General features: G+C 42.4%; 1 protein-coding gene across 9 annotated transcripts in view; it reads left to right on the top strand.

Moving 5' to 3' along the window:
• The window catches only part of ANK3 (ankyrin 3), a 2,005,091-nt gene that overhangs the window by 1,563,297 nt on the left and 422,325 nt on the right, over positions 1-19,469 (top strand). For all 9 annotated transcript variants that reach the window (XM_086921764.1, XM_086921763.1, XM_086921757.1 and 6 more), the window contains 2 exons: positions 5,121-5,318; positions 13,095-13,193. In XM_086921764.1, coding sequence (XP_086777890.1) covers positions 5,121-5,318; positions 13,095-13,193 — 297 coding nt within the window. The remainder of the gene's footprint in view (positions 1-5,120; positions 5,319-13,094; positions 13,194-19,469) is intronic.

The following is a 19,469-nucleotide window of genomic DNA, read 5'->3' as shown; positions in this document are numbered from 1 at the left end:
TCCAGGAGTTCTAGGACAAATCAATACAGAAGCAGGGGGAATTCCCGGGCTGCTGGATGCTTGGTTTGTTTAAGAACGTGTTGTGCTTTCTAGGAGTCTATGGGAGTAGCCTTGCCATATTTGGACTGCATTTGCTATTTCTTAATATGGGTATGATTCTTATGCCTTTATAAGGGTATGGTTTGTTATAACCACATAAGGGCATGAAATCGGAAATATTTACTAGAGTCCTAGAATCATCTACAACAGTCTGATACTCGTATAAAACACTCTGATACCTCCGGGTCTAGCCAGCGCTATATAAAACCTTTCAAAATAAATAAAGAGCCTGGTTATGATGTGCTGTGCGTAATGTAATAAATAAGCATTATGGATCAACTTGCCATAAAATAAAAAGGGCATAGTATCCAAACTGGGCATAATAAAAATGTGTCGTGGTGTGGTTGCTCCGAATTGTGGAAGTATTCAATAATTTTATTTTGGGGCAGAATCGCAAGTGATAATGTTGTTCTAAGGTTTGCGTTCTGGCGCATCAGAAATGGCCATAATGGGAGGGAGAGGGTGGGGAGGGTAGTGAGGGGAGAGAGGGGGGGGTCAAGGGGAGAAATTAAAAAAAAAGAGAATTTATGGTACAAATATGTGTTTATCTTTTAGCGTGGGGTATGGTATTTTTGTAAGGAGTGTTTTCTCTACCCAGATGCTGGTACTAAAAATGAAGCAAATGTCCAAACTCAATAATGTCGAGTCTTAGCATATACTCGATCAATATAGAAGGGCTTATTGACTGGAGAAAGAGGTCTAGACTGACCGAGTTCGCTAAAACAGAACCTATTGATATTCTGTGTTTACAAGAAACACATCTACCATGGGCCAAAAAACACCTTCTTAGGTTGCAGGTTTCGATATTCTCTCATGCTCATCACAGACTTCAATGGTAAGGGGGTGGCTATCCTAGGTAAAACTAGGCTTGTGGGGGGGCTAAACGATCCAAGGCTGATGCTTTAGGCAGATGGGCTTGGGTCGAAATGTGCTGTGGTGTAACAATTTGTGGGATATATGGCTCTAATCAAAATGACCCTGAAGTATTTGAAGTATTGGAAAAGGAACTGTCAAGCTGGCCTACTCCCATTCTGGTATGTGGGGATCTAAATATATCAGCTGACTTGGTTAACAAAAATCTGTACGTAGGCCGGAAGCCAAGGGTGTTTACGGCACTATGTTCTCTGATACACTCGCATGCGCTAGTTAGATGTATGGGGTACAATGGAGCCGGCCGATCCCGGGTTCACATATTTTTCATGCCCATACCAGAAATATACCAAACTGGATTATTTTCTAATATCATCCACAGAAATAAGTAAAGTCAATATCAGGAAGCTACCCAAGGTTCTATCGGACCATAGCCCGTTGGCATTAAGGTACGATTGCTTAAGGCCAGCTAGGAAACAAAGGGTTTGGACATTTAATAGGAAACTGTTGTCAGATAGCCTATACGTCGAACATCTGAGGAAATGGGCCAGGGAATTCTTTGAAGCCAATCGGTATAGCGCATCCAGAAATAGCGTCTGGGACGCGTTTAAAGCAGCATTAAGGGGTGAGACCATTAGCTATACTGCCCAAGCTAGGAAAAAATTGCAGGCTGATAAGGATAAGCTTTTAGCCGATCTGATAAAAGCAGAAGAACAACATGTCAAGATATAATACAAGGGAAGGAAGCAAAAGAAAGTCAATTGAGAATCAGCTCTGTTAAAGCAGAGATACATAAACAGAGGGCTGAAAAAGCTGGGTCAGAATATTTGACATATAAAGGGAAGATGTATGAAACAGGGAAACAGGCGGGCAAGGCGCTGGTGCTTAGGATTAGGCAGGATAACACAAAAAATACAATAACTAGTACCCAGGAGAACAGGCGAGTGTTTGTGGAACCGCAGGAGATACTCTAGGTATTTGCAAATTTCTATCAAACACTATACAAGGAAGAGGTAAAGGGGGAGTAGCTACCCAGATGGAGGACCCAAACTGGGTGAGTTAGAGAGGGAGAAGTTGGAGAGCTATATGACGGCCGAGGAAGTGCGTGAAGCGCTACAAGATCTAGCTGCCGGTAAGGCAGCGGGGCCGGACAGCATTCCACTGGAGGTGTATAAGTGTTTATCTAGAAAGGTGGCTCCAATGTTACCAGATCTGTTTAATAGAATAATGTGTACTGGAGTAATACCTGAGACATGGAAAGATACAAACATAGTGGTCTTCCATAAAAAAGGTGAACCAAAAGAAAATCCTGGGTCCTACAGGCCGATCTCGCTTATACATGCGGATAATAAACTCTATGCAAAAATCCTGGTGACGCGTCTGGGGAGGGTCATTGGCGGTCTGGTTTCCCCTTGGCAGCATGGCTTCATTTCGGGTCGAGGAACAACCGATCATATAAGAAGAGCAATTTCTCTGTTTGAGGCCCATGCTGTCGGGGGGGGAGGGGATAGCCATGATCCTACTCGGCGCTGAAAAAGCCTTTGACCGCGTCATGTGGCATTACTTGTGCAATATTCTGGTAGGAAGAGGTTTTGGTCAAAGAACTTTGACGGCCATTAAAGCTATGTATTCCGATCCTGTAGCCAGAATACAGCTAATGAGTGAGTGTTCGGGTAAGGTTAATATAACATGGGGAACCCGTCAGGGGTGTCCCTGTTCGCCCATCTTATTCGCGTTGTACATCGATCCATCAGTTAGACAGATTTTGGATAATCATGAGATCAAGCCGGCTAAAACTAATGGATTCGAGACTAAAATATTAGCCTATGCGGATGATCTGGCAGTGATTTCATCAAAACCTGCTGTGGCTATGCGGGTACTGGTGGAAGTCACTAAGGAATTTGGGCGACATTCGGGATACCGCTTGAATGAGGGGAAAACCCAGGTGATATGTACCAAAAATATTATTAAGTCTGATAATAGATATGTAGACTCCGCAATGTATCTTGGAGTGATAATTAATGCAGCAACAGAACTAATTATAAAGGATAATTTTGTCCCAATGTTAAAAACGATGGAGCATGATTTGAAAAGACTGGATACTTTGCATCTATCACTTATAGGCAGGTCGAATATTTTGAAAATGACCATGTTGCCTAAAATCCTCTACCTGTTTCGCTCCATCCCCTTTTTAATAGAGGAGGGGATGATAAAAAGAATGGAGTCTATTTTTAATAGTTTTTTGTGGCAATATGGATCATTAAAATACATGACCCTCCCACAGGAACTTGGTGGTTTAGAAGTCCTGAATCCAAGGTATTATCATTGGGCCTGTTTGTTAACACAGACGTCAATTCTATTCGATCCATCTTTAAATAAGGTATATACCCAAGAGCCGGTATATGCGATCCATGATATTCCTTCAATTTATGAGTTATTAATGGGAAAGGAGGCAATGGGGGCTTTGACCGTAGATACTTCAAGAAAATGTGCTATAAGATATCGATAAGTGCCTGGGAGTTGTGGAAAACACTCCAGAAAGTTTTACAAGTCCCAAAGATTAATACGCATACGCCACTGTGGAAGTCAGGCTTCTTCCCTAATCTAAGTCTGATGGAGCAAGGAAATTTTGGGAACAGCAGGATATCCGGACAGTAGGGGATGTAATGAAGGAAGGCAGCATTATGAGCCTTGATGTCATTCAACAGAAATACGGGGTATCCAGTAGCCAAGGCTACAAATATGCTCAGATTCTGCAAATATTTAAAGTTACAAGACCCCGTATCTTCCCGGGTAATTGTTGTCCCATATTGGAATATTTATTAAAAGGGGGAGCAGAATCAAAATTATTTACCGAGATTTAATGGCGGGGATGCATGATGATCTAGAAAAAAATAAAGCTGCCTGGGCAATTAAGTTGCAGGATCCAGATACGGATCTGGATAAAGCCCTACATTTGGATAAAGAGGTCGTACGCTCATCTAATTTAAAGGTACAACATTTTAAAACACTTTTAAATCTCTATTTTACACCCTCTAAACTATTCGATTGGGGTAAGAGAGTGGATAACAATTGCCCTAGATGTCAGAAAGGGCCGGTGGATCTATTGCACATGTTCCATCACTGTGAGAAACTTAGCGCCATTAAAGGGGAGATCGAGACATTTTTTGATGGGCTGCTAGGCTTAAAGATCAGCCTATCCCTGACACTAATGATCTTGGGGAGTAAGATGGGTGTAAACAGGGAGACAGAGCATTTATCTTTTTGTATATTGCTGTATTGCGTATCCTTCTCTCAGCAGCTTGGAAGGATGCGAATGCTCCATCCTTTCAGATGTGGTTGACTAGGCTCCTTGGTATTCACAACATCGAATCCACACTTTATCTACACAAGGGTGGGAAAACACGGGAGTTTGGGCTTAAAATCTGGTCGCCCCTGAAAGAGTGGAGGGACGGGCAATTACAAATATAGGTTAGTGTATATATATATATCCATATAACCTATTCTGTGTACCGGTGCTCACCATGTCCCTGTAAATATTGAAGTTTTTTCTCTTCTTTTTATGAATGTATTTATATCTATTTATTGTATGATAACCAATTGTATTTATGACATTCCCTTTCTCCCTGCAAGCAGGATTTATGTATGAAATGAATTTTTGACCATGGATATTTTTGTACCAATATTAAATTCTCAATAAAACTTTTTTTTAAAGAAATGGGCATAATGTGCTAATTGGGCAAGGAAATCACAGTGGCAAATGAAGTGTTAAATTAGTATAAGGACGACTGAGTATGACTTGCTAACAGAGCATAATGAAAAGTGCTCTTGATTTGAACTCAAGGTACAATGAAAATTGGCCATGATGTGTATAGGTGCAACGAATGATCTACAGTAAAATAAAGATATGTAAGAAATATGTCAGTGTGTTTAATTTGAAACATAACTACATGAAAAATAATAAACTTCAATAAAATGTGGTGAACCATCTATTTGGCCCTCTTAGGGGCATTGCTTCTTTGATTTTTTTTTTCATGTTTGCAGTTTTTTATTTTCCCCCAGATATGTACATATGAAATAAATAAGTCAGTAGTATATTCAACAGTAGTTATGTTTAGTCACTGTAGTAATCATGGCCGTTGTGTCTACAGAATGGGTATACACCACTGCACATTGCTGCCAAGAAAAACCAGATGGACATAGCGACCACGTTGCTTGAATATGGCGCAGATGCTAATGCCGTCACTAGACAAGGCATCGCCCCCGTACATCTCGCAGCACAAGAAGGGCATGTCGACATGGTGTCATTACTGCTCACGAGAAATGCAAGCGTAAACCTCAGCAATAAGGTAACCACAACCTTCCTTTTTTCTTTCTTCCTTCACATTACTATTCACAGAGTAACTTTCAAATCATTTGGAATAAAAGGGCAAAACATTGTGCCATGTGTAATCATTCTATATTTATGAATTGAACATCTGATTGCAAACCTGTATGTTGTTGATCCACTGTATTATAATTTGCCTGGGTTCAAATTATCATAAAATATTCCACTTTTCAGATGTAGGGTTTATTACGGTTAACAATTGCATATTTGTAAAGTAATCTGTGAAATTGTAACTGTATGGTATTTTAAGCCTCTAATCTGCAGTTGTGAGTTAACAAGGTACATAGAAAGATGCATCTTAAAGCAGGTGCCCTTCTCTCAGCAAACTATTTGTAGACTGGGAACTAATCTTAAAATGAATGGTACAGCCTTGCCCTGGCGTTTAGGAATGAAGTAGTTGGGTTGGTAAGCTGAAAGCACGTGGCAGTAATTAGAAAGAAAGAAATATCCAATATGTGGTGTGGCTGATAGAGAGAAAGAGGCGGGACCTTTTGACTGTTTCGATGGTTGACTCAAGCATAAGCACTCAGAGGTGGTCTTTCATCAGTTGGACTGTGTACATACACTGTCAAACACTCATTCTAAAAATGATATTGTAGATTTCTTATGTCTAACTTCCAGCATATATAGGGCACAATGACCTTACACTTCTCGCCATCACCAGACTAGGCGGTCTTCACTGATGGTTCAGTTAAGACTGAGTTGATGAGTTATGTGGAAGAACACATCATTAAGATTATTTTATCAGAGAATTGGAGCATGGCTCACTGCAGAACTGCTACAAAAACAGTTCCATTTACAAACCCAGCCTTTGGGGAAACGCCAGCCCATCGCCCGGTACGGCTATTGCAGCCTTGGTGGTGTTCAAAACAGACAATTTCTTGTTGGCCAGTCCACCAGCACTGACTGACTAGTAGGCGCATGCTTTGGCTACACAGAAGCAGTGTTCGACATAAAACATTGGCAATTAATGTGTTATTCACATTATCTTAACAATGGCTAGGCCGCTAGAAGGGTTGAAACTGAAATGTGTGCTCTTTAACAAGCATTTGAAAATCTTATGTGAAATCCAACAACAGATAATCTTACCTTACTTTACTTGTTGCTTCTGTTAGAGGTTTCCCCAGGGCCCACTGCTCACAGGAGTCACAACAACCGGTACCACCACAAGGAGAGTCAGACAGTCGAGATTCTAGTGACAACTCAGTCCGTCGCACTCTCACCCGCGCGCGGCCCACCTGAGGAACGAACATCCGACTCAGTCAGAGAGTGACAATTAAGTGAAAAATCACTCGTGAGCCGGCCCTGAACTTGTGTTGATTCTAGTCAATCACTCTAGAGTTTTGACACTCCACACCCGCGCAGCAAGCTCGAGTCCGACTCAATTTAATTTCTGAGGCTGTGCCACAACAGCCAGATTTTACCGGCGCCCAGGGGCTGGCCTAGGATTTTTGCTAGGCCAGTCATCGTTGGAAGTGCTTTCACACACGCTACCAGATAGACGGCCCTAGGACCCATTTGGCGCTCCAAAACATGGTGGTGTGCATACCACACCAGCCACCACGTCCTCAGCTAGGGTAGGGTGCAGCAGGTGCATGATTGCACGTACACACACCTCCTGCTAGATGCAGCACGTTTAGATAGCCACTGTCCAATCATGCCCAGCCATGCTGCACGCACTTCAAGCTCATTCTCTTAGCTTCCTGGCCCAAATCAAGGACTGCGGACCCGCCTGGGGTCACCATGGAAATAATTGACCCAGGCCCAGCTTGTAGGTCATCATGGTGTCTCTGTAGGCAGAGCTTCAGCATAGCAGTGCAGTCCAGCGCTGCTCACACTGCAGCTGATTTTATGCCACCAGAGTGCTTGCCAAGGCTGACAAACAGCAGGGGTCGCAAGCAAGGTGGCAGGAGTCGCAATGGGTGGCTTAGGGGTTGCAGTTGCGACCCTTAACTGACGTCCATGGTCCTGCATGCATCTGACAGAATGCACAGAAAATAGGACACAGTGTCGGACTTCAGGTCATACCCTGCGTCAGCCTTTAGAACCATGGGTGATCGTGCCCTGCTTCTAAGCCTCACTGCACACACACATGATAACCACCACCACCAACAGCTTAAGTGGACTTGGAAGTAGTAATGGAGTCAGAAGAAGGTTGTTTCAGTGATATAGCACTTCCAAAATAATCAGCTCTGACCACAAACCTTCGGGTAAAAAGGTGAACAGTGCTCTTAAAGTTAATCAGGGGAATACCCATTCACGTTGCTGCACAGATTTACTGATTAAATTCTGCCATTGTTGTTTGGAAATATTTCAAGTTAATAACCTCTAGGGATAGATTGTGTTAAAAGTTTGTTTTACCTCATGAGGTGCTCAAAGTTAGTCCTTTGCTTGGGCAGTATTTACTGGTTTTTAGACCAACGCCTTCCAGCAGACATTGCTTACCATATTTTAAACATGGTAAAAAGAAGAGAGAACAAGGAGCTTAATCTGACTCCCACGTATTTTCGTATCAGTGACAATGCATTTTCCTTCATTCTAAGTGGATGTAGAACAAAAGCAGACTTGGGCAGGTGTACATTGGTTACGCGTAGATGCTAAAGACCTAGTTTTGCACTTATGTTCTTAACTCATATGTTTGTTTACTCTAAACATAAACAGCTCAGTTCACAGTGGTAAAGTTAGTCATTAACATACGTTTACAACCAAATTCCCATTTTGAATCTAAAAGCGATGTATAGAGGGATTCCTGGCAAGAGGAAAACCTTTTTTGAATGTGCATAAATACTCACTCTTGAATCCTACTCAAAGGGTGTAAGCGGCTTTCCAAGGCTTTCTTTGCCTTGGATATTTGTAAATGACCACAAGGGTGCATTTGCGGGCATTACTAAACGGCGAGCCAACCCATTTCCACCCTGGAAATGGTGGAAATTGCCTTCAGCAGAGGGCTGGAGCAACTCTCCTTTGAGAGTGAGTGGGGGAGCGCATCACCCCCATATGTAGTGGACTTGTAGAAGAAGAGTTGCTCTAATGGAAATATATTTTCACTGCAGAGGATAAAAAAAGGCAAACTTTGCATTTGCAGTGGGAGTTGGATTGTCACTTTGAGGACTGCACCTCTGTGGATAATTCCATTTAGTGGGGCTAGGAATGCCTAGGAATAGTCTCGTGAAATTCCCAGAAATATGCTTGGAGACCTGCGCCAGGTGCAACATTTCATGTCAAACAACATTGCTTGAACTAATCACAGCCACTGTTGATCGCTTGGGCTGTATTCCAGACCATCGTTTATCGCCCTTTATGCCACTCTTCATCCTGCTCGAACAGTAAATGGCCACTGGCCAGGCCAGGTCCCCTCCAGATGGGAACACAAGCAACCCCAGACCAGGTTGGGTCTAACAACACTTTCTTTGTGAGGTATAGCTTGAGCCCTGTGGCACAGTGAGCACAGAACTCCCATCTAGGCATATGCATTGCACTTATAGAGCATCAACAGCAACAAATAACAGAGTGATGCACAGAAAAATGGAGTTAAACTAAACCACTCGGGGCCCATTGCAGTCCATCATTGTTTCACCCATGATGCCACTCGAGACCTAGACCCGCCATATAGAAACAGTCTTGCTCTGCTCCAAGTAGGAAACTGTCCAGCCTTAACTGCTAGGCCAGGTAACCTGAAGACAGAAACACAAGCACCCCAGTCATACATTAGCCTGGTCATTGAGGTATACTTTTAGCCCTGTGACACAGCTTTCCAGGCTTACATGTTAAAATGTTAGTGAATTCACCAGAAGAGTAAGTATGCACCCACTTGTAGACATAAATCTAAGGGTTTAAATTTCCTACATTGTTTGATAATTATTCACAGATTTTGAAGATTCCAGCACTGCCCCACCCCCGCTCTTATCTGCGCCTGTCGTGGGGAATCGTCACTGTTGAAAAGCTTAAGCTTAAATGCTCTCCTTGCAAAGTACCATTTTTCTTTGTTTTGTGAAAAAAATAGCAATCAATGGTTTAAAATGGAATCAAAATAGATGCTGAGTTTGCAGCCATGTTTACAGAGAGATATGCCTCCACATCTCTGTAACTTCATGTTTAATGTTATGATTTTTGATTTAATAAAGTAATAACAGTCTGGGAGTTAATGGTATAGTGTATTTGAAAGTATTTTATGAAGTACAATTCAGATTGAAAGTCAAGTAGTTATACTTGAATTCCCCCGGTGACATGGAGCTTTATAGTCATCCTGTTTCTCCATTGCAATTGCAGCAATATGTTGTTTAAATGGCTCCTTAAATAATTAATTTGAACAGAATTTTTGTCACTGTCTGGGAATGAACCCACATATTATATAAATGTCCATCAGTTAGTGCCCTATGGGATCTCTGTTCTATATAAAGATTGACTGCATCTGTTCTCACAGTTTACTTTATTTGAACTATTTAAATAGAGCTTACCCCAAGGGGTAATGTATTGCCTTAGGTTCTGAGTTGTTTCAGTCAGTCAAATCTTTATTTCGGTTCAGAAGCCATAAATGCACATAAAACAGAATATCATAGATGAGTTTTTAAAAAGTAAAAAAAAAAGATAAAATCCAGCTCATTATGTTACAATCTATAGTCATGCTAGCCTGGTATACAGCAGATGTAATTGGTTGGGGAGAGCACAATTGATGGTCAAAGTGAAGGAAAAGAGAAAGGGAGGGTAGGGAGGGGCAATCCGGTATTAACATCCAGGTTCTGAACAAGAATTTGCACAACATATTACATAACTACATCTGCAGTAGGTTGCTTGTCAGATAAGGCGCAAAACTTTGCCCTAGCTCTCCACATGGTCATGAAGTAACGGGTGAGTGCAAAGATCAGTTGCTTGCTGAGATTGGTTCTAAGAATGCTTAGGGCAACTTTATACGCTCTAGGGCCCAGGTTTTGACACAGCTGTAATATCCAACAATGCCTACTGATCTCATAAGCCGGGCAGAAGAACAGAACAAGTTCACAGGATGGGCACCACCAGTCATCGGCCCTAGTGACTTTGACCCACATGGCTATGAAAGAATGAAGGGGTAGGGTTCTAAAGCTTGGCCAGGAGAAGTTCGATCTCATCCAGGAAATCATCTCTGCTGTAAATATCTATGAATATGAGAAATGTGTCAGTCATAGAGCTTCGTTTTTCCTGGAAATTTAATATGAGATCTTTAGGCTACCAATAGACTGTTTTAATGGTGTTCTTGGATATCTACCCTATCTCATCAGGAGCACTCCACAAGGTTTCGAACCCAATTTCTCCCAGGGTTGTTTTTATGTACTTAACCCAAGGTAATTTGCGGGAACCCGCAAGACTAAGTATTTCAACTGATGGAGCTCTGGGGTAACCCAGATCCTCCTCCAATACAGCATGGGGCAAAGACCAATTTTATCCGATAGTGCTGGAGATCAAGTCCAAGGGGGAGCAGGTTAGTATTTATGGGAACACCTACCAGCTGTTGAAAGAACCTGTTTTCCACTAAGTCTAGCATGGATGCATCCAAATGGCCCCACAGCTCTGTGCCATATGATGCTGTCCCCAGGGCTTACAGTTTATATACATGTAGGGCTGGGTGAGTTGGTCGAAATTACAGCTATGTACCTTCTTTGATATACCCCTGCAACTTGCTCTAACTTTTAACTTTCACTGGGTAACATGTGCCTGCCACCCCAAATGTTCGGTTAAAGTGATTCGCAGATACCTGAAAGTATGAACTCTCTCTAGGGGAGTCCCTGCTAGGACTGTATTAGCCCTAGTCAAGTGCCCTTGATTTAAGATCATGTACTTCCTCTTGCCTACATTCATTTCAAGGCTCCGGACCATACAAAAGTACTCAAAACAGTCCAGGAGCTTTCGCACCACCATGGGAGATTTAGACCATAAAAGGGCATTGTCGGCAAACATGAGGGCAGGAATCCTCATGTTAGCCCACCTAGGAGCGATATTGTCATTCTGCCCCAGGAAGTCTATAACGCCATTTGTCGAGAGGAAAAAAGCATTGGGCGAGTTCACAACCGTGCCTTACCCCCCTGTTAAAAGGGAATGGCTCAGTCAGCTCGCCGGCCTGGTTGCACCTCACTTGCACAAGGTTGTTCATGTGCAACCTCACAGTAATATCTATTAGCTCGCTGGGTACCCCTATCTCTTGTAGCACCCACCACAGGGTTGGCCTGAGGACTATATCAAATGCGGAACAAAGGTCCACAAATATGACATAAAGGCAACCACTCTCCAAGGTGCCCATCAGTAGACGGAACACCTGATCGACTGTACTGGTCTTTTACATCTACCTGCTACATAATCCATTTGATGTTTTGCTTATTAAATCAGGGATTTGCTTATTAAATCAGGGATAAGTGGTTACTATCAAAACAAATGTCTAATTCTTCCTTGACAAAAAGCTATTCTGTGACATTTCTGTAAGTCCACACCATTCAACAAGCAATGATTTGTCCAGGCTTGGTCAGATAATTGTAGGCTTAAGAACTGAGCTGGATCAAGCGGTGACCAAGTAGATTGGTGCGTCTGAGGTCAGTTTCTTAACACTGACTCTGCATATAGGGCAATGTGGAGGCAGACACTTTGGAATGATATAGCATGTCAAAAAGGGAAGGAGGAGCACCAATGGCTGTAGTAGGGGGAGTAATTACAAGGTTTAGGCATAGAGGTAATTTAGAAGTTAATCAAAATCGTATGGCCATCTGAAGAATATCATCTTCTGCAAATTGAGAGTATCCAGATAGAGACATGTCATTTAGAAAACAGGATAGCATGGGAATAAATCAATATTTTAATACCTTCAGGTGGTACTATTTTGAGTAATTAGAAGTTCAGTATAGGTTTGATTTTAAAGTATTAGGGCCATGACCAGGGCAGCTGTTCATTGTCGCTAAATAGAGGGTAAGATGCTAAGGTGTTGAGGCAACGTAGGGTAAAGAGATCATTTAAGAGGCCACTAGCAGCATCAAGGGAGGTTTCCTAGTGTGTGAGGATGTTCAGATTTTAATCAAAGAGGCTGTGAATTTGTCTAGCATGCCTCCAGGCTGATCAGCATGCTGGTGTGGCAAGGTGGAGCGTCAACAACTCTCTCAAATTTGGCTGTGGGTGGCTGGATGGTTAAATGGGGCTAACTTAAGGCCAGGGGCTGTTTATGGACCTGTGTGAAATTGTGCAGAACTTATAGGTAGGTTACAGAAGATCCACAACAACATGACTGCAAGAGAAGTGGTTGGACTAGAAACCGCTCATTCATTTAAGTTGTTAGTAGAAAACTGTACCCGCTGTCTCCTGCACCAAGAATTAGATAGAATACCACATTAAAAAAGCCTAAAATACTGGATCATCCCTCAAAACAATGGACCTGCATAATTTGAGGGCACCCACTGGAACAATCACTGAGGTCCATGGTTAATAATGCAAGAACTCGCAGGTTAAATTGAATACCGTAGGGAAGACAAACACTCAAGTGTCATAGCAGGGAAAGTCCATCTAAAATGTAAGTTTCTAACCACTTCTGTGCCATGTGCTTAAGAGAGCCGAGTGTCGGAATACTTGCATCTAACGTAGACTCTAATAAAATGAATAGCATAATGTATTTCTTGTGGAAAGGTTACGATTTCCTGATTTTTTTAAATATAGCATTGTCTTGAGTTTACGCATCAGTGAAACGTTGTTCATTCTAAGATTAGTATTTGTTCTTCTTGATTTGCAGAGTGGCCTCTCTCCGCTACATTTGGCAGCACAAGAGGACAAAGTGAATGTGGCAGAGGTTCTTGTAAATCAAGGAGCTGTCATTGATGCACAGACGAAGGTATGTTTGAGCAAAATATCCAATTTCAAATGCAATCAAGAAGGTCCATGATTAATAGGATGGAAATGCTCCTATCGGTTGTGTATGGAATCTAAGATCTTCCATGTTTTCTCTTCGCACTTCAGTGGTCTTCATTTGCTGGTGGGCTGTCTCCGCTATTTCATTATGTATAGCCAGCCTTGTGTCATTATGTACTGTGACTCTGTGTGTGCCATCACCTGCTTTTTTTTTCAGAGAGACGAGGATGCAGTAAACAAAGCTCCAGAATAAATGCAAGATTAATACTTGATGTTCTTGTTTGCGTAGCCGCCACGTACCACTTGGGTTCTGTATCTGAAGAATGACATTGAAAGAAAAGAATGATTAGCTCTCCCTAAACTACTACTGTCCTCTCAGGGACAGGACTTCATTGGAGCCAATCCAATTTCCCTGGCACTCTCCCTCTCTGCTAGTGATTGTGGCTCTGAAGTTCCCTTTGAAAAGCTTCACACCCCCTTCCTACAGCACAGCTGATCCCTAAGAGGTTGAAGTGTCAGCACTGTAACTGGGTCTTGAGCCAGGCAGATTTACTGCAGTGTCTACTCCAGCTGCTGAAGCTAATGTTCCCTCACCTCTAGACGTTTTATTCAGAGAACCAAATGATAATATTCAGTCAAATCAAATCAAGCTTTATTCGATTACTTTAAAATAATCATAAAAGCACATAAAAATAATCCAAGTGTACATTACATTCCTTCCCAGAATCTTAATAAATCTCGTCTGGGGGATTTTTTACAGTCATAAGTGTAAAAATAATCAGAAATAATTGAATCAATACATGTCCATCCATAAAGTAATTTTATAACAATATGGATTTCCTACATTTAAAAACATTTTTTTTAAACTGTAAAATAGAAGTAATAACTAACGTGTTCTCTGGCAATTGTAGGTTTAATAATGCTGGTCTACATTGTCTAAGGCCAAGGGACCTTAGAAGAGGGAGAATCCATCTCTTTTATTGACCATTATAACATTAACAAAAAAGAGTATGTGCAAAGGTGACTGAGGGGATGCAGCATCACGGGGGCAGTTACTCATAGATCTGGACCAGTCATTTAACTCGGGGAAACTAATTGATCTATGGATTATATTTAATCTGAAGCGCACTAGCAAGAATCTATTGAAGCATCCTGTAACTATCCTCAAGTAAGGTTGAATACTAGTTGACGTCAAAGTAAGATAATGCACCTGCACAGTAAGTTTAGTTAAACTAGAACTCTTTCTTCTTGCTTCAAGTATGCAGAGACAGTTATTTTTTTAGATCTTTTTTAACTACAGTGTGCAAGGAGTTTGGGTCAGAATAGTATTCAGGATGGCCAAGACTATATGTAAAATGTTTTAAGTAGTTTAGCCACTTAATATGCAAAGCCCCGTCTAGCCCACAGCTATCTGACATAATTTGGCGATTTAGCAATGTTTCTTCAGTGGTCCAGATCCGGTGCCAAAGTAGTACCGGCTGCTTTTTTATAATCCCCTCCAAAAAAGCCAAACCCAATTCAGAGGGGCAAATGAGTGTGGAAGTACTTGGGGGGGACGGCCAGCAAGAACCTAAGAAAAAAATTCTCACTGATCTGTAACGATTTTATATCAGCGTGCCCCCAAATGCCGGCACCGTATGTGGCGATTGAAAGGCACTTTGACTTACATATTTTTAGCAGTTCGACTGGAGGGCGTCTTCCTAGTTTTTTGCTAAAGTTTTAAAGTGCTGCAAGTGCCTTACTAAATAAGACTCCTCGTTTTAATGGCCTGCATCCAGGTCCCCCCCGCCAATATTCAGTCAAAAAGCTCAATCTTTGCTATGAACAGTTAGAACCTCTTTTCCGTTGAAGGCTTAGGGCATGATTACCAGTTTTACGGACCCCAATGTGATGGATATCCTGTCCACCATGTTGCGAGTTCCATTATGTTCCATTAGATTAATTGGAACTTTTAATACGTCGGATGGGAAATCCATCACTTTTGTAATGTAGTAACCCTTCCGCCAAACTCGTAATCAATCCCCATGTCTGTTGGCAACCGTTGAAAATTCATAATCTACTATTATATTTGATTCCCAAGGCTTATTTTTTAATATCTGTTAAATATTACATTTGCTCATGCTCTGTACCTCCAGTCAACAAGAAATCAAACCTGAATACATAATTCAGGGTACAATTGTAAAAGCAAAACATTGCAGCTGCAAAGAACATCCAGTGGGTGGCTTGAGGCAGATCATGCTGCTGTCTTAGAGTTTTCATCCTGACCGCAGGTATGTCATGGCTCCTGAGAGTGCATTTCTTGGGCTTATTTACCACTTTTATTTAGGGTAAACCATCCTTAACTAAGGAAATACAAATCGATGGCACAGTTATTCCTGTGAAAAATGCAGATTTCTTGGTTCCCTGTAAATTCTGAAGATTTTTGAAATTTTCTGAAAATGTTGGATATTTTGGAATTTTCAGGCAGAGTGAGCTTGTGAAAATATCAAACAAGTAGGTGAAATGACAGAGGCCAAGGACACGATGTCAAAGTGACAGATGTGAACATAGGCTTTCATAACCACAGGCCTTCAAAGGGGTGCTAGTTATTGGTAAAGTAATGCCTGTTAATGTATGTTGCAGGTTAGCAGTGGGCACCTGTATAGTAAGTGTTTTCAGGGAACAGGCCCAGTTGAACTTTCTTTGTTCCCCCAGACGAGGCTGTCTTGTTTCTACAATGACTGAATATGAAAATCACTAATTTATTTTTGCATGTGTAGTAGCATTGTTTTCACTGCGCCAACTTCCCCCAAGATGTCTCTTAACACCAGAGAGCCAATGTGTGCTGTTCGAGATAAAACGCTCACAGTTCGCTTTAGACAATGTTTCTAGGGCATGGTATTACAGCCATGCAAGCAAACTGGACAGACTGGCAAGACATGTAAGCGTGGGGAACCAGTGGCATAGCCTGTATGTCATGGGCCTTAGTGCAAGGAATGGCATGGGCCCTGTTTGAACTGGGAAAAACAGCAATCGTGGTGCAGTGGGCCCCTCAGGCTTCTGAGGCCTAATGCCACTTCACCCCCTGCACAAATGGATGTTACACTTGTCATGGGGAGGATGTGGTGCAGCGGCCAGAGCTGCCAGCTCTGGAGCTGGGAATCTCGCTTCGAGTATTGGTGTTGGCGCAATATCCTGTGATTCTGGGCAAAATTACAAGTCTGGTGGTCCGAGGACAGCCAGACATACGAGGAGCAGCGGTCCATCCACCGCTGCACTGAGGGTCTGACTGCCCAATTACAACTTTGGCTGTCTCACCCCCATTGCACCGCCGTTCCCTGGTGGTAGCACGGCAGTCAGGAGCTTTGCAACATGCTGGTGGTGCCGCTGCAGCACCACTATGCATATTACAAGCTTCAGGGTTGCCAGCGGTGTCATGGAGGTCTTTACTCTATGAAAAAGCTGGTGGTCCTGAAACAAAGGGGTCCCTGAAGGGCTCCCTGTAGTCCATGTGCATGGGGATGCACGCAGAGGGAACATGTACCCGCCTGTATGCATTCACCCCAGTTCCTGCACAGCATGGACTTTTGAGTCCATGCGGTGTAGGAACTGTTTTTAGCTTTCCCATTGCGGTGCCCATTTTCAGAGCTACCACCGTGATACCGCCAAAAAAAGGCTGCCATACACAAGGGAAACTAGTAATCTTGCAGGCGGTGCGCACACTGGTTTGGCGGTGTGGGAGCAGGCCGTTTGCACGGCAGTCCATTCCTACATGGCCAAACTTTAAGTCATATTCTGAAACAACAAGGGAGCCCAAAAAAGTCGACCAGGGACCTTGGGAGTCAATTATTTTAAACAACAGTGGTTCCCAGAGAAGAGAAATATGTAAGCAATTAATAAATATAGACTCAGTCGTTGCTGTTTTAAGTGGAAATGTTCAGCCGGACAGAGGTCTAATATTTACTTGTTAGGCAATGTAGATGATGGTACACAACAATGCATAAAGTGGGGCGCAAGCCTGTGCCCCACTTAGCCATTAGAGTACACAACAGGGGGGGGACAGGAAAAACAAGGGGCTCAGGCAAATGAACAAAGGTTTTTGGCGTATACAGTGTTTTACAGCGTCAACGACGTTTCGATCCAGCGAAGGAATGAGTGGATCATCATCAGGACATTAATATCATACCTGTTTAGCTAGAGCCTCATATGCCTGGGGGAGCAAGTTAAGGAGGGAAAATACAAAAAACGCAAAATTAGGAGACGTACAGTATATACAAAAGAGTCAGGCCCTTAATCTCCCTGTGCCTGGATACCCTCACTGGTGATAAACTGCGCTATATGAATCTAAAAACTTAAACTCCGATGAGGAAAATAGACCTTGAGGATTGCTTTGAAATGTGTATGACATGAGCAGAATCCCTACTTATTTAAATTAGCCTGCTTTCTATAAAAAAAAAAGACTGGAAGGGTGAGAATAAATACAGTGAATGCAATTGGAAGCAGTTTGTCTCATTATTTCTCAGCAGATTTTACCTTTATAATAAGTAAAGTGTAAACCTTTTCTTTCCATAGTCCCTGATTGATTTTTCCAAGGGTATGGGCGTTTCACCGTGCTACTTTATAGCTTTTTAGTTATTTCTGCATGTAAAAAATAATCTTATTACTATTGTTAAGTTCCGTAAACAGACCTGTCACTGTCCCAAGAACAGAAATATGTTTTATGGTTTTCAAGTGAAGAATGTATTGTGTGTTGCTACACGGAAAGAATGCGTTGGGGTTACAGGTAAACTACGCGATTGCGCTGTGAACGGAAGCTAACCCACTGCACTCGTGCCAAACGTGTATCTTTTGTTGACACCAATAAAAATCTTTAAATAAACCAGTTGTATGCACCACAAACTAATGTTTGAGTCCAGAAAGGAAGAGGTTTTTGCTACGTAAGACATGGTTCGTTCCGGTTTCGAAAACTGTTTAATATTTTAAAGACTTTTTTTTTATATTCCCAGCTGTGTAAACTTCCCGTCAATGATGCACTATCAGCCGACCTCATGTAGCGCCAGCTAATCTCTGAGAATTCTTTCCATCCAATAACGCCTGCCTATTGCAAAAAATAAAGGGCACTAAACTTGTGGTATTTTTCAATGTCAAACTAAGGTCGTGTGCAAATGGAATATGTGGCGATACTTGCAGTCTGTGAGCGCGCGCGGATGTACAGTACGGTTTGGCGTGTCGTCATCTGCCCGTATCTCTCATTCCCACGTTTGAAAGTCAGCGAGCCAAGAGAAATGCTGACTGCTGGTCTGTGGCCGGCAGCTTTACCTCAGATCCGTCCCTCAGTGCGGGCATTTTACCCGTCACAGAGGCTTTTAACAATTTACTGTCCAAAGGCGTTGCCTCAACTTTAATTACCATGCAGCTGTTTGAGCGCCACTAAGTGGTTCCGGTGACCAAGATAGTTTTTTTTAAAGGTTTTTTTCGGATGGGTTGGCCCAGTTATACGTTCAGTGATTATGCTAGGTTTTGCTATACTGAGGCTGTTGTTGTCATGAACCAATAGATCAGATTTTGCTGTGCGATTTTAATCATAGTCCCTGGCTGGTGCGGGTTTGAAATGGTGTAGAGTTTATGGGCCTATTGCAATGCTCTCTAGGTTGGACTTCAGGATTACCTCATAAAGAGGTTACAATTTATACAGATGCACTGGCTAGCTAGGTTGATTTCTGGGAAGAGTAAGTTTGACAGCGTCTCATATGAGATGCTGGTTCAACATAACATAACATTTGTGTTTGTAAAGTGCACGTTCACCCCTAAGGGAGTATCTTGGCGCTGAATAACAGATGTTTATTGTTACCCCATTTAATGGTACTCATTTTATCGACCTCAGATGGATGAAAGGCTGAGTGGACCCGCCAGGATTTGAACCTGTGACCATGAGGTCAAAAACAAGCCCCAGAGTGGATGCACTAGTCCACTGAGGCACCAGACTCCTTTGTATGGTTCATATGGCCCTTTACCCAGTAACAGGGGGATCTGAATATATTTGATATGTTTAAAAAATACATTGCTCCCAGACTGCTTTGCCCGACCGCCGCCTGTCTGATCATGGTACCTACATACCTTACACCAAGATTGGGAGGAGGGACTTTTTCTGTACTTACCACTCAGGCATGGAACAGGCTACTGCCCGAGTTACGCCTCAAGCTAAATATCTCAAAATTTCGCAGGGCTCTAAACACCTGTTTATTTACATAGGCTTTGCCTGGAGCAGTTGAGTATTCGA

Source organism: Lissotriton vulgaris, chromosome 5 (genome assembly GCF_964263255.1).
Source record: "Lissotriton vulgaris chromosome 5, aLisVul1.2, whole genome shotgun sequence".
NCBI classification, from domain to species: Eukaryota; Metazoa; Chordata; class Amphibia; order Caudata; family Salamandridae; genus Lissotriton; species Lissotriton vulgaris.
The sequence above is the reverse complement of the archived record's forward strand: the minus strand, read 5'-3'. Positions and strand labels throughout refer to the sequence as shown.